Source organism: Sus scrofa, chromosome 14 (assembly GCF_000003025.6).
Source record: "Sus scrofa isolate TJ Tabasco breed Duroc chromosome 14, Sscrofa11.1, whole genome shotgun sequence".
NCBI lineage: Eukaryota > Metazoa > Chordata > Mammalia > Artiodactyla > Suidae > Sus > Sus scrofa.
The window spans coordinates 101,396,188-101,411,737 of NC_010456.5; the positions used below are offsets into that span (position 1 = coordinate 101,396,188).

The 15,550-nt window shown below is 37.0% G+C and overlaps 1 protein-coding gene and 1 long non-coding RNA gene across 11 annotated transcripts in view; one reads left to right on the forward strand and one right to left on the reverse strand.

Moving 5' to 3' along the window:
• Nucleotides 1-15,550, forward strand: part of LOC110256785 — a 55,766-nt gene that overhangs the window by 27,677 nt on the left and 12,539 nt on the right. The window lies entirely within an intron of this gene.
• PANK1 (pantothenate kinase 1) overlaps nt 13,952-15,550 on the reverse strand; it is a 102,360-nt gene continuing 100,761 nt past the window's right edge. For 6 of the 9 annotated variants that reach the window (XM_013983537.2, XM_013983538.2, XM_005671269.3 and 3 more), the window contains one exon: nt 14,298-15,422. In XM_013983537.2, coding sequence (XP_013838991.1) covers nt 15,363-15,422 — 60 coding nt within the window. In that variant the 3' untranslated portion in view covers nt 14,298-15,362. Of the gene's footprint in view, nt 15,423-15,550 lie in introns of all 9 variants that reach the window. The other 3 variants (XR_002338769.1, XM_005671265.3, XM_005671266.3) reach the window with 1 other exon arrangement.

Sequence of the window (15,550 nt, forward strand, 5' to 3'; positions counted from 1 at the left end):
GAAGACAGTGATTCTCAAATTTCAAGTTTTTAAGGATATTTTTTTGAAGATTTTTAAAATGCATTCTGGAACCCCAACCCCAGCGATTCAGATTCAGAAGGCCTGGGGAAAGGCCCCCAAATAGGCATTTTAAGCATACTCTCTAGGTTATTCTGAGGCATGTTAGCCTACACCACACTTTAAGAGCATCTCCTAAAAAAGATGCTCTTCTGAGCATCTCCTATAAAATCCATCTGACATCTGAGATGCTATACTTATTTAAGCAATTGTGCTGCCCTAAGTTATTGAGAATATAGGATTCCATTTGAAAAAGAAAACTGGACTACACCATTTCTAGGGACAAAAAAAAAAAAAAATTGAACAGGAATAAAAATAATAAAGAATTCCTCTTCTAGGAGTTCCTCTCATGGCTCCGTGGAAACAAATCTGACTAGTAGCCATGAGGATGCAGATTCGATCCCTGACCTTGCTCAGTGGGTTAAGGATCTGGTGTTGCCACGACCTGTGGTATAGGTCAGACGACGCAGCTTGGATCCCGAGTTGCTGTGGCTCTGGGGTAGGCCAGTGGCTATAGCTCCGATTAGACCCCTAGCCTAGGAACCTCCATATGCTGTGGATAAGGCCCTAAAAAGACAAAAAAAAAAAAAAAAAAAAAAAAAAAAAAATTAAAAATTAAAAATCCTCTTCTGTCTTTAAGGATAGCAATGGATTTAGACGACAAGGTCTTCCTGATGTAAATCATAATCAAGACAAAATAATAAGTCATTTAAATACTAATTAACTATTGAAAAGAGGTTTTATTTGCTGGAACTAAAAACTGCATCACTATGAAAAATTTTAAATCTAATGAGAAATACTAAAACCCAAATACCATAAATTTCTATATACCTCTTTCAAATTTAATAATTGAAAGGTTAGTTTAAAAATCACATCAAGATGAACTGTCTCATAAGAAATATAAATCTTCAAAAGTAACACCAGAGCTAAGAAATGTAAGTTACTCTCTAAAATGGAAATTTACTTCAAATCATAATAGAGAAAATTGATATAGGAATCACTAATTGTTCCATTTTGTAAAAATAATTTTGGCATGGTTCTACACAAATATTTTGTAGACTCAAGTGTTCCTTCTTGGACACATTATCTGAACTGTATGGGAGTTTAATCAATAAGCTCTTTGCTGTTAGTTTTATAAGCACTCTGGTATGTTTGTGTAGAGCATGGTAGAAGTTCAATGACAGAAAAACAGCAAAGGCCAAAGAGGGGAATGTTAACATTATTTGAATAACAAATAAGGAAGGCCCTAGAGCTAGGACCTCAGACCAGCCAAGGTGAAAGTTAAGCCTGGGCATGAAGAAATTTCAGTGAGATAAATGGTAGGGGTGATAGTTACACAATCAGACATTGCAGCTATATACAATCCTTCTGGAAAATGGAAGCAAATATTTGGATCATTTGGACTCAGAAAAGCCTTGATTTTTTTTTTTTTTTTCCCGAGAAGCCCATTTCAAGACTCTTTATTTTTTATTTTATTTTATTTTATTTTTTGTCTTTTTGCCTTTTCTAGGGCCACTTCTGCAGCACATGGAGGTTCCCAGGCTAGGGGTCCCGTCAGAGCTGTAGCTGCCAGCCTGTGCCACGGCCACAGCAATGCAGGATCCTTAACCCACTGAGCAAGGCCAGGGATCGAACCCGCAACTTCATGGTTCCTAGTCAGATTCATTAACCACTGAGCCACGACGGGAACTCCCCATTTCAAGATTCTTGATGATTGGTATGTGATCCTGGGCATGTTCCTTTACCTCTTCAAGCCTCAGTCTCCTCTGGAAAATGGAGACAGGAATCCCCACCCTGTTCATTTTCTGGGTACATTAAAGGAGATTATGTACGTGGAGTGCCAAGCACATGAAAGGCTTATTCCCTCAGAGCTGTCAGTGTTATGAAGTCCTTTCCGGGTAAACACCTTTTATTCTCTTGTGATAACTTTGGAAATGGTAGGCTCAATGCCTGATTCTTAGAAGCACAGAAACTCAGGTTTAGAAGGATTTTAAAGGTTGTCTCTGTCCCAAGTCTTCTCTCTTTATCCAGTGCCAAGTCAGAATCTGTGAGAGTTCAAGAGAGTTCAAAGCAGGCTAACATAATTTGGCTCCTTCCTAAATGATATTTCCTAAATGGTTGTTCAACATTTATTTAGGAATTTAAAAATTAGAATAAAAGCAAAAAGTATAATTTCTACTTCCTAGATTTGGTAACTTTGCTTTGGGCAAAGCTTTTAGCATAGTTTTACAACATATTAGTTGAATGATCAAAATTAACTTTCGCCGAGTTGAAATGTTAGATTCTGTCATTGCTTCCAAATTCTCTTTTGTAGCACTGAATCAATGAGAAAAGCTGACATTAAACATAAGCAGGAGTTCCTATCCTGGCTCAGCAGTTAACAATCCCAACTAGGATCCATTAAGAAGTGTGTTCGATCCCTGGACTCACTCAGTGGGTTAAGGATCAGGTGTTGCCGTGAGCTGTGGTGTAGGTCGCAGACCCGGCTCAGATCCTGCATTGCTGTGGCTGTGGTGTAGGCCAGCCACTGGAGCTCTGATTAGACCCCTAGCTTGGGAACTTCCATAAGCTGCTGGTGTTAACCCTAAAAAGATAAAAGAAAAAAAAAAGCAGTAATTAAACAATGGGTTAGCATTTTATAATAAGTTAATAAATCTCCATCTCCTAAAGTGTGCAGGCCAGTGTATTTGGGATTGCTTGGCGTCCAAAAACTAGACACAGTTTGGTGTTTTCTTTTTAAAGCAAATCTGAACATCATATGCCCCTTTCATAAGGTCAATTTTTTCTCTCGAAGGGTGATGATATCTTGATAATATCTGTCTTGATGGCCACTATGCCAGATTATGCCACAGAGAAAATGGTCCTTAAGGATCTCTGAGACCAAATTTTGTGATGGAGGAGGATCCCTACAGCCTGAGTTTGCTGAGGCTGCCGTCCTGCTTAATTAATGACCACAGCTGTGACTGCCAAGGACAGCTGAGGTCAGGCATGGACTGTAGAAACACAGGCTAAAGGATGGGAAGAATTATGCAATTAACTACATGTTCGGGGCACAGTCAACAAAACTCAATTGTTCTCGTCAACCAAGCCATTTTCTCTCTGGTTGCTGAGAGTTGTGTGGGTAGAATCTACAGATAATTGCCTCCCTTCTCCATTTCATTTTGCCTGTCTCAACATTGCATAAATAACAACTTGATAAATTCGATGTTGATGTTGGCATATGGACAGACAAGAGTGAGTGCTTGTTTCAAAATTTGTAAATCCAATATAAATAGTAATCAAACCCCAAAAGAGAATGCTTAAAAATATTCCTGTTTAACATTCACCATCCCTTTTAACTTGCCTAATTTCAACCCACACATTTGTGGGGCTTAATGCAGAAACACTCTTGGCCTATATTTAAAATTATGTGACATTTGGCAAATTGTTCAAGTATTGAATTTAAAAATATACTCTGTGTAAATTATAGTTCTAATATAAACGCCAGATCCATTACTTGCAGGATTAACTTGGGGTTCATCTCTTCTCCAATACACCATGTATGCACACGTGTGCACACACACAAGCATGTACACCCAGCATAAATGCTAGAAAACATAGCCTGAGAACATACCATGAAAAAATATTTAATATGTCAAGGTAAATAAACTTGAATAGCTAATGGAAAACAGTTATTTTAAAATCTAAGTTTTCGGAAGTTTCCTTTGGGGCTCAGCAGTTAACGAACCTGACTAGCATCCATGAGAATGCAGGTTTGATCCCTGGCTTCACTCAGGGTTAAGGATCTGGCATGGCCATGAGCTGTGGTGGTAGGTGGCAGACGAGGCTGGAACTCCGAGTTGCATCGGCTGTGGCATAGGCCAGTCGCTGTAGCTCAGATTCGACCCCTAGCCTGGGAATTTCCATATGCTGCGGGTGTGGCCTTTAAAAAAAAGCAAATAAATAAATCAAATTTTAAGTTTTCTTTAAAATTACAATTTAAGGATTTCTTAAAGATACACAAGAAGATGTAGACCACCTGTTTCACTTATGGAACGTGCTAAAATAGACATAATTTATTAGCCATGTCCTGGCAGTCAAATGGCATGAATTCTTTGGAAGCTGACCTCGGTTAAAATAGCAAAGCAAATTTTATGAACAGAGTGAAGGAGAAGAAGAGAAGAGAGAAGACAATGGCTAATACAGGAAAGGTCCAATTCTTTCTAGTTGCTTTAAAACCTAAGGAAAATTTTTAAACAAAGAAAACTGAGGCAACCAGGGCTGAGGCTGCTGGCATTTATATCTGCTGGCACTTCTTACTAATGTAACCACATCAACTCTGTGATGCACAAATTTGACTAAATGCACTTGGTTGTTGTGTTCAGTTATTAGGTGAATGTGATAATTGAAGGAATATATGGGGAAAGGAGGTGGAAAAGCAAAAACAATGAGTAGAATATTTTACAAAATTGAAAATAACATTGGTTAGGTTAAAATAAAGAACATCCAATTAACATACACGACTTCACTTTGTGTTATATTTAAACGATTTTTCAACTTTTAAATTTAACTTGTTTTTGAAAAAATATCTTTTCTGAAATATAGTTCATATACCATTTAATTAATTCATTGAAAGTGTATAATTCATTGATTTCTAGTTGTGCTGTACACCTCAATTTTAGGACATTTTTATCACCAAAAAAGAAACCTCATAACTATTAGCAGTAACTCCTCACTTCTCCCAAATCCCCAGCCCTAGGAAACTACTAATCGACTTTCTCTCTCTATAGACTTGACTGTTCTTGACATTTTATATAAATGGACTCATATAAAATCAGATAATATGTGGTCTTTTGAGACTGGCCTTTTTCATTGAGCATAGTATTTTCAAGGTTCATCCATGACATAGTACGTATCAGCACTTCATACATTTTTATGGTCAAATAATGTCTATAGCTATAAATTTCCCCCTAAACACTGTAAAACAAGCATGAAATTTTGGTGTGTTGTGTTGTCGTTTTCATTCATCTCAATGAATTTTCTGATCTTCTTTGTGATTCTTCTTTGACCCATTGATTATTTAGAAGTGCATTGTTTACTTTTCACATATTTCTGAATTTCCCAAATTAATGGATATCCTCAGATTTTCTAATATATCCTGGCCTAAATTTTTTTGAGGTGATTTTCAGAAAACTTTATGAGACATTGAGACGATAACTCTTTTTAAGGATCCATCCCTGCTATTCAACAACAGTCAACATTAGGTTGATTTTCCTTTTTTATAATACTAATATAACAGAAACCTAGTTTATTACTTTGAGGAATGTATATCCTATTACTAATATTAATTCCAATACATTTGTAAGGAGAATATTTTAGCTATTTTGTGGTTTCCAAAAACTGCTAGACATCGTAGAAATGAAGTATGTTTATCTATGAGCAACTGATGTCTTAATTACAATTCATCCTTATTTTACTTATTAGATATTACACTGAGGTAATTCACCTGGAAGAAAGTAACACGTTGGCATTTCTTAACTTTTAAAATCTAAATTTTCATCTAAGATCTGATAACAACTTACTCTTAACCTAAAGTTGCTTTGGCTTTATCTGTCTTGGTTTCCTCAACTATAAAGATAACACTACCTATTTGTCTAGTTAACAAGGATACTGTGAGGACAAAGTAGCTAATAAATGAGACATTTTGAAAATTAGATATACTTAACCTACAGACCTTGCATAAAAATAATATAATTGCTCACATGTGAAAAAACCAGTTAACATTTACAAAAGGCCAAAAAAGAGAGACAAAGTACCAATCCCATCTGTAACTCTTGGGGGCCGAGGCAGGGGTGGTCTGAGTGGCGGCTTCCTCTGGGAGGGCCCATGGCTGACTTTTACAGAAGCACCTAAGCCAAACAGTTCTCAGCTTTTTTTTCCATTATCAATCTTCACAATCACATGAGGGAAGAACTCATTCTACAGATGGCCTTCAGAGGTTAAGGGACTCACCCAAAGTTATATAACAAGCTTGAAAGACCGTCAGGCCTCAGTGAAAGCAGGCTCATGACAGAGCTCTTGCTAACTCACTCAGCTGCACTGCCTTTCCAGAGACAGCAAGACAGGTTCTCTTTTGATTGGACAAATTCATTATAATTACCAGTATTAGAAATAAAACCTCAGGATTAAGAAGATCTTAAAGGATTTCTATGCACATAAAAATGAAATATTTTTTCACCTATAATATTGGTAAAGACAAAAGGATTGTTAATATCTAGTGTGGGGAGTACATAAAAAAATAGGCACTATTAAAACATACTTATAGGACGTATACCCATATATTTTAGAGGATAACTGCCAAGATATATAAAAATAGAGAGTTTTGCATTGGTCAACATTTGGCACAGTTATGAACAGTGTATAGTACTGAAAATAAAGGAATTAAGTCAAAATCTCTTCATGACAATAGCCAACACTTACATGGTACTTGGGTTGTGTTTTCAACATTTCACATGTATCAACTGGTTTAATTCCCCTAACAATCTTTGTTTGCATTTAACAGATGAGAAAAATGAATCATAGAGAAATTAAATATCTTGCCTAAGCTCATGTAGTAGGTGACTCCAGAGCCCTTTAACTTCCTTATCTTACTGCTTCTTGTTCTGAATGTTTAGATTCCTTCCTACTCTCCAAGAATACTGTAATCATGCTTGTACCCTCCAGAGAGCAGATGAGAAGTGCCTTCTCTGGGCAATATGACCATATCCAGAGAAAAGATCCAGAGATACTGATAGTAGGGATTCTCCAAAGAAATGGCTGAGCTGGACCAGTTTTCAGTGATGCTCAATCCACAAGCTTCACTTCTTACATAAGGTTTCAGTCAACTTTTTGTTGCTCCCTCCTTATGTCTGAGCACACTTGAGGACCACAAGACATTTAGGGAAAGTCTCTAAAATAAAAGACAGAGACCCAAACTGACATAAAAAGCAACTTGGAAGAGAGATTATTCAGAGATATGAAACATAAAAAATAATATTCTTTTGAGAAGTGAAACATAGGCTACAAAAATTTAGTACAAAAGGGCTCTTGGATATTCAAGCATAATAACAGAAATTAACTCAATAAAAGAGCTAGAAGATAAAGTTGAAATGGAGCAAAAAGATTAAAGATGGAAAATAGAAGAAAAAGAATATGAAAATTAGAGAACCAGTACAGGAAGTCCGGTATTCAAACAGTAGTAGTTTTTAATAGAATGAAGAGGAGATGGAATTATCAGTGAAATAATATAAGAAAATTACTCAGATATGAAAGATGTGAATTTCTAGTTTGAAGGAATCTGTCATGTGATGAACATAGTCAAAGAAAAATATATTCACACTAAGGCTATCACTGTGACTCTTCAGAATACTGGAAACATAGAGTAGTTTCTTTCAAGACTTTAAATGTTTCAACCCCTTCTCTTATTATTTGTATGTTTTCTTAAGTTTCTCAGAAACTTGTTTCCTGATATGTAAAATCTCCACAAGCCCTGACCTCTTTCAAAATTTTCTCTTTGATTTTGATTTTCTGCAATTTGAATATGACATGCCTAGGTATAGATTTTTGGTATTAACCCTGCTTGGATTTTCATGCTTCCTGAATCTGTGGTTTGGTATCTGTCATTAACTTTGGAAAATTCTCAGCCATTATTTCTTTAAATATTTTTTCTGCTCTGTTCTCTCTTCTCCTGGAGTTCTAACTATGCATATGTTATACTTTTTGAAATCGTCTTACAGTTCTTGGGTATTCTGTTCTGTCTTTATCATTCTTTTTTTCTCTTTGAGTATCAGTTAAAGAAACTTTTATTGACTTATCTTCAAGCTCACCGATTCTTTCCTTAGCCACATCTGGTCTACTGATAAGTCTATCAAAGGTATTCTTCACTTCTTTTACAGTATATTTAATTTTTAGTATTTCTTTTTGATTCCTTATTAGAGTTTTCATATCTCTGTTTACATTACCATGTTCTTGCATGTTGTCTATTTTTTCTATTAGAGTCCTTAATTAAATTCCCTGACTTATAATTCCTATGTCATATTGGAGTCCAGCTCTAGTGCTTGCTTTGTTTTCTCAGGATTTTTATTTTTCTTGGCTTTTAGCATGTCTTCTAATTTTGTATTGAATTGTATTTGGTAATAGAAACAGGTTAAAAGGCCTTTAGTATGAATTTTATGTTAACCTGGCTAGGAGTGGGCTGTCTTAATGATTGCTGCAGCTGGTGCAAGAAGGTGCAAGAAGCCACAAATTCCTTTAGAGTCTTTGCTTTTGACTCTTCTGTTGACTTTAGGTTTCCCAATAACTTCTAATTAACTAGAGTCTTCAATCCATTGTTATTATTCTGAACTCCTTGCTTTGGTGGTAAAATGTGAGGAGGGAAAGCATTCCATAGTCTTATGACTAAATTTCAGGCTTTCAGTGAGCCTGTGTTCCAGGGCTATGATTTTCACAAGTATTTCCTAGCATTTCCATCCCCCATTTCCCTTCCCAGCTGCAACCCATTCCCCTGCCCTGCCTTAGAAGAAATAAGACAAGAGGAGACTGAAGTTGGGTAATTGCCCTTCCTCATGAGATGAGATAAATCTCTAAGTCTTTTCTCCTGGAAAGAAGGCTTTTCTCATGAAAAGCACTCTGCATGAATTTCAAAATGGTTACTTTACCTTTCCTTCTGCCAGAGATACAAGGAATTTTTTTGGCTCTTTACCATGAGGATCTGGTGGGGCTCCAGGAGGTACAACCCATGGAAATATGGAGAAACCCTAAAGCTATAGCCTCTCCTTCCCCCTGAAATTTCTCACTCTAATGTTAGTCCTCACTCAGCCTCCACCAAGTCGTCAAAATTACCATTTATGTGTTCCTACCGGTTTGTGAATGATATGTAAATATGATTTCAGCTTTGAGTTTCTGTATTTGCCTGTCTCTTCAGATTTCAAAGTGATTTGTCCTACAGCCTCAACTCACTGATGGGTCCAGGAAAAGTCACTGGTTTTCAGTTATCTTTTTTCTTGTAAGGGTGGGAGCAATGAATTCCAGGGTTTTTGCATGCTGGAGCGGAAACTGAAGGTTGAAAATTTCCCAGAGGGGGGAGATGGGGTTGGGGTTGGTCACATACAAAAATCAGGACACAAAATGGCATCAGGTCTTCTCACAACCATAGTGGAAGCTTGGCTGTAATAGGGCTATGCCTTCAACATTTTGAAGAAAAATAATATCCAACCTAAAATCCTATAGCTTGCCAATCTATCAGTTGGGTAAAAGGATGGAATAAAAATATTTTTAGAAATTTTTATACATGCAAGTACTCCAAAAGATTTCCCCTCATCACCCTACCCTTTTCTGGGAAGCTATGCTCAAAACAGTGAAATAAAACAAGAAAGAAAGGCATATGGAGGTTCCCAGGCTAGGGGTCTAATTGGAGTTACAGCTGCTGGCATATACCACAGCTCACGGCAACGCCAGATCCTTAACCCACTGAGCGAGGCCAGGGTTTGAACCTGCAACCTCATGGTTCCTAGTTGGATTTGTTTCTGCTGTGCCATGATGGGAACTCCAAAAAAATACTTAAAATTTTGAAAAAGGAATTCTCACTGGGACCTAGTTGAGAATTGTCTGGTGACATTAACTGAAATCACCTCAGTTAATACTAGTTTGGAATGTTTAGTGTTTACCTGATAGAATGAGTAAAAAAAAGAGACAGCGTCTTAGTACAAATTTGCATTTATATTTGTATCACAAGTGATGAATACTTGAAAACTAGCCTTTTAAAAAAAGGCCCTACATAAATAGTTACACTGTGGCATCACCAGTATACACCTTTTGGAGAATGAAACAAATTGAGTCCCTTGTGGGTGTAGGCGCTATGATTTGATAAAAAAAAAAAATCCAGTGCTAATATCTTATATAGATTCAAAAGTGCTGTGTATCAAATTTGGTGTGGTCTGGAAACTACTAAGTGTCATGCCTCATGACAGGAGGCATTGACAATGAAGAGACTAATAATAGTGAGTAGGAAAAAAGGTGCATTACTGAATTAAGATATTATTTCACATAATATATGATTTTATTTGTTTAATTTTTATTTTTTGTCTTTTTTGGGCCACACCCGCAGCATATGGAGGTTCCCAGGCTAAGGGTCAAATCAGAGCTGCAGCTGCTGTGCTGTGCCACAGCCACAGCAATGCCACATCCAAGCTGTGTCTGCAACCTATACCACAGCTCATGGCAACTCTGGATCCTTAACCCACTGAGTGAGGCCAGGGATTGAACCTGCATCCTCATGGATACTAGGCAGATTCATTTCCCCTGAGCCATGACAGGAGCTCCACACATAATGTATGATCTTAAATACATATGTGAACTAAATTTTCTAAGTTTTAAAAAATGGATCAGCTATCAGAGTTCCTCCCCAAAACATCTTTCATTTTCATTGAGATGGGTATGAATGAAAGCAAGATGAATTTTACTGCCATTCTCAGAAGCTGAGGCCATAACTTATTCATACTAGTATTTCAAGCCCATCTAAGGAAGTCCTTTTCTTTCCTATCACATCACCCTTTTTCTTTCTTTTGCAGTATGTATTACTATCTGATTATTTTCTTGTTTATTGCTCTATGAGCTTACAGTCAGTTTCCCTCACCGGAAAGTAACCCCAATAAAAGCAGAGATCTTGCTGTCTAATTCACAAAAGAATGTATCCTAAATTTACCCAATGCCTCCCATATCAGAGGCATTCAGTCAAAATTAAAATAGATGGAGAGTGAATGAATGAGTACCTGGTAGCCCCAAGGAAAAAACCTTCTTCAGCAAATTTGGAGGATCACCAAATCTGATCATTGGGAGGGAAAGTGCCTTTTCTCTAAACAATTACCAGTAAAGGAGTTTATGGTGATCTCTGGTGTTGAAACTTCTCTACTCACTAAACAAAATCATAGTTGAGTTGTAGCTCTAAGTAGCCTTTGTCCTATGGGAAAATTCTCTAGAGTTTATACAACCATCTCAGTTACAGAGAAATGTGGTCCACTAAGCAAGTACTGCATGAGGTTTGGCACAGTAGAGAAAATAAACATGATAATGGAATGGTGTTATGTATTCAAAAGCACAATAACCGGTTGACTTACTTCAATAGGATATTTTGCTCTATTATCACGGTGAAGCCAGATTAATTCTAGTTTCACGTTACTTGAAATTCTTTGATGGTTCCACATGGACTACAGAAAAGACCAGCATCTTTAGCATGGAATAGGAGTCCTTCCATAATCTGGCTGTTTTTGTCTCTCCTGGTATCTGGTTTCTCACTCACTAACCACAATCCAGCTGAAACAAACAGCATCCAGTTTATTGAATAAGCCAGGCTGTTTCTTCCTCCAATGCTTTTCTCACCCTGCTCTCTCTGCTTGGGCAGGCCTCCCCTTCCGGTCCACCCCCCTGCTGTCCTCTACTTGTTGGTCAAGATTTTATGAAAACTTTTCTTACACCCTCTTCCAGGAGAGGGGACCTGTGCCTCCTACTTCGGCTTTCTACCTTCAATTAAGGACTTTTATAGGACCTAGCCTAGGGCTTCTAAAACTTCATTTCCCATTACTCTTTCCTTTGTTACTCCAGGCACACTGGCCTCCTTATGGTTCATTCTCATTTTCCGGAAACAAAAGAATTTCCCCCAGGTGTTTCCACAGTTTGTGTGTTCCCAACATCATTCAACTCTGCTCCCATGTCACCTCTTAGAAGATGTTGTTTTTGGAGTTCCCGTCATGGTGCATCAGAAATGAATCTGACTAGGAACCATGAGATTGCGGGTTTGATCTCTGGCCTCGCTCAGTGGGTTAAGGATCTGGCATTGCCATGAGCTGTGGTGTAGTTGGCAGACACTGCTTGGATCTGGCGTTGCTATGGCTGTGGTGTAGGCCGGCAGCAACAGCTCTGATTAGACCCCTAGCCTGGGAGCCTTCATATGCCATGAGTGCGGCCCTAAAAAAGGACAAAAAGACAAAATAAAAAAAAAATAAAGTCATTTCTTAAAAAAAAAAAAAAAAAATGCTGTCTTTGAGCACTCTAACCAAAGAAGTTTCTCTGCTTTTCATTTTCTCAGTAGAACTACCTCCCTCTTTCCCTCTCTGATCCCTTTTACTTTTTCTTTGTAGTACTGATCATATCATGTAGTTAGTAATGTATCGGTCTTCCCTTCTAGAATGCAAGCTCTGTGAGGATGGGTCTTTGTTTTGTTCACTGCTGTAAATATTTGTAAATGAATGAATTGAATGAATGATACCTGTGACAAAATGAATGAATTGAATGAATGATACCTGTGACAATTAATTATATGTGTTGGTTTAAGATTCCTGTCTTCCCCTTACTAGACAGCAGGGGTTGTATCCTGGTTCCTCCCAGTCTCCTCAGTGCTCTTCCTGGCACAAAGTAACTTCTTAAAATTCCTTGTATGGCTGAATGATGTCAAGTATAAATTACTTGTAACAATGGTTCCCAACAAAAGGACTCTGGAGCCACACAAATATGGATGAAGAATACATAAGCTGAAGAATACAAGTAAATATTTCCACAGTCCCTTTATCCAAAACTCTTGGGACCAGATGCATTTCAAAATTCAGAAATGTTCCCTACTGAATACCCCTAATAGCATCTGGGGCAGTACCCTGTAATCAAACACATTAATAGCTTTGCAACAAAATATCTGAGGAGTCCTCCAAAGTGTGGTAAGTAATGCTCAAATCAGCTTTTTCTGTCAAGTGAAATATCAAGATGAATTTTAAGTTTGGAATTGTGGATGTGGGGCTGTGGACATGTACTAGCATATGGAGATCTGTGATATTTTCATGCTAGCATGGGTTCCCCATAGTCCAGAAAATTAAAAATCACTGACGCGATGCATTAGTTTAGAAAATTATCTAATTTTTTTTCCCAGTACAGCTAGCCTCAGTGAAGCAGTTACTGTGTCAGCCATTGTGCTAAGCTCTTTAAATATATAGGTAAAAACTACTATTTGTCCCACTTTCTGATGGAGAAAACTAGGGTTTGGAGAGAGGGTTAGCAACTTGCCTACACAGCTAGTCAGTGGCTAAACTGGATCCAAACTGAAGTTGTCGTATAACCAAAAGCCATGCTCTGGACCATCTGGCCACCTTGACTTCATGTGGTTCAGGATAAAAATTCTTGTCTTGCCAAGTTTCTTCATAGTGCTGAGCACAAGAAAAGTTTCTGTAATCCAAGGTAAAACTCCATTATTGTTAAAAAAAAGTTGGCTATATGTAGCCAACATTTAACTGACATTAGTATAATGGAATAATTTATTTCCTCAACCTAACCCATGTTTAAAACATTTGTAATGAGAGATCAAGTGATTCCAGATAAGTAAAAAATTATTTAGTCATATGATCTTCTGATTTCTTTATCAAACCATGATCCAAGGGGTGCTGTTCCCTCACAGATGAGAGTAAGATGGATGACGGTAGAATAGAAAAATCTAAAAAAGGCACTAACACAAATAATATGTAGCTTTTCATACTTATCTTTTTCAAGAACATCTTTGTTGCTTAAAAATTTTAAAGCCAAATGGAAGTTGACCAGATGTATTTGTGTGACCATATTTTGGAACTCTTTTTGGAATTATCAAGTATAGTAGTAATCTGTTGGGAATAAGGAGCTAGTTGTATAAAAACAATAAAGCTTACTGAAAAAAAATCCCTCCATAGGGCTATAGCTTCAACTGAAGATACAGTATTTTGAACCGGCTTAGCTGAAAGCCTCAAATTATGAAACATAGAACAGCAAAAATACAACATACATTCATTTTATGATACAGAAGCAGATAATATGGACATAAAGGTTAAGTAATGAAAATAACATATACACTAAAAAAAAAAAAAAAATCACAACAGAAACAGGCTTTATTTCAACCAGACAAGTGAATGTTTCAATTAACATCAACTTCTTCAAGACTTGAAGACATGGGAATTAGAGATGGTGCCCAGAAGGCAGAGAAGGAAAGTTTCATCATGGAGCAACTGTTCTGCCCTTCAAAAAATCAACTGAAAGGATTTCTTAGTTTTAAATCATTAGATCTCATGTGTTTCAATATTTATACAAGACTCTCATTAGAAAGTTACCCATCGGTCCCAATGATTTCATTTAAACAGAAAAAAAAAATACATCAGTATCATATTCTTTTCAAATTTTAGAAAGTGGGATTGAAATATAATTTTCAGCTTAAAATATTTCAACTAAAAAAAACTTTATTATTATTTAAGATGCCTTGTTACAAAGCTCCTAGGTACATACATGTACAAAACACAGATATGACTATATGGACACCTCAAGCCATGACTTCTCCTAAACCTCCCAGTGTGTACAGTTACTCTGCTAGGAGACTTGCCCCTGTAAATCCCAACATCTGTACAAGGATTTGCTGCCATTCATATGCTGTGCATGGATGAGGACATTCCATCAGAGAACGTCTCAATTTAATATGACCTAACATAAAATAAATCCAATGCAACATTGTAGATTCATAAGGGAAAGTCAAAATTGCATATAATTTTCAACTTTTTCAGGACTCACTAAATTTGTGAACACTCAGGGTTTTCTCTTCAAGGGCACTTTTGAGAGCTTTAGATCTCGTGCTTAACTTTGTACTGAATTGGTCAGCACCTTGATTAATATAAACAATTACATGAATGAACAGTATTGAGAGGGGTGGGGAGTCATCCAAGGACAGAAACAAGGGGAAGGATTCTCTTTTTTCATAAGACATTCAAACAGAAAAAAACAAGACCAAAAAAGGTAAACAAACAAACAAAATAGTGTTCACAGTAAAACATGCCAGATTTGTAGTTTCATTTGAAACCAACAGCAAATCATGAAACGTCATGAAAAATAAGTAAAGGTAAAATCTCCTAGAGTAATTACTAAATGAAGTTAAAATTACCACACTGATCAGTAAACCCCAGAAGAAGAATAAACAGCACTTACATTTCAGGTCCTTCCTAAACATCGTACAATTTCTTAGAGTTAATGCATCAAATTGGTATGTTTGGCCTCGCTGCACAAATGATTTTTTTTTTAAAAATACAGTATACAGAAAAAAACTCTTGTATTCCCCATTTTGAATCAGAAGCTCAAAATCCAAGAGTAAAAGATCAGCTAGAAGGATTTTAAATTATTTACAAATCCAGCAGGTTCATCTGCCATAATGGCTTGGCTTCCGTCCTGTAGTGGCTTTCACCCTTTCCAGAGCTCAGTTCCCTGTTCTCCCAGAAGGCTGTTCCATCTATGGCTCATCTCTACTGGTCATCAGTCATTTTGAACAGTTCCAACAGTGCCCCAACAGCTCCGAAATAACCCTACAACAACAACGGGAAAACTTCTGTACAATTATCTCTGATCCTTAGCCAACTACCTGTTTTTTGTTTTTTTTTAATAATTCCAGGAATGCTACCCCCAAGGCTGTAGATATGAGAAATTAAAACTT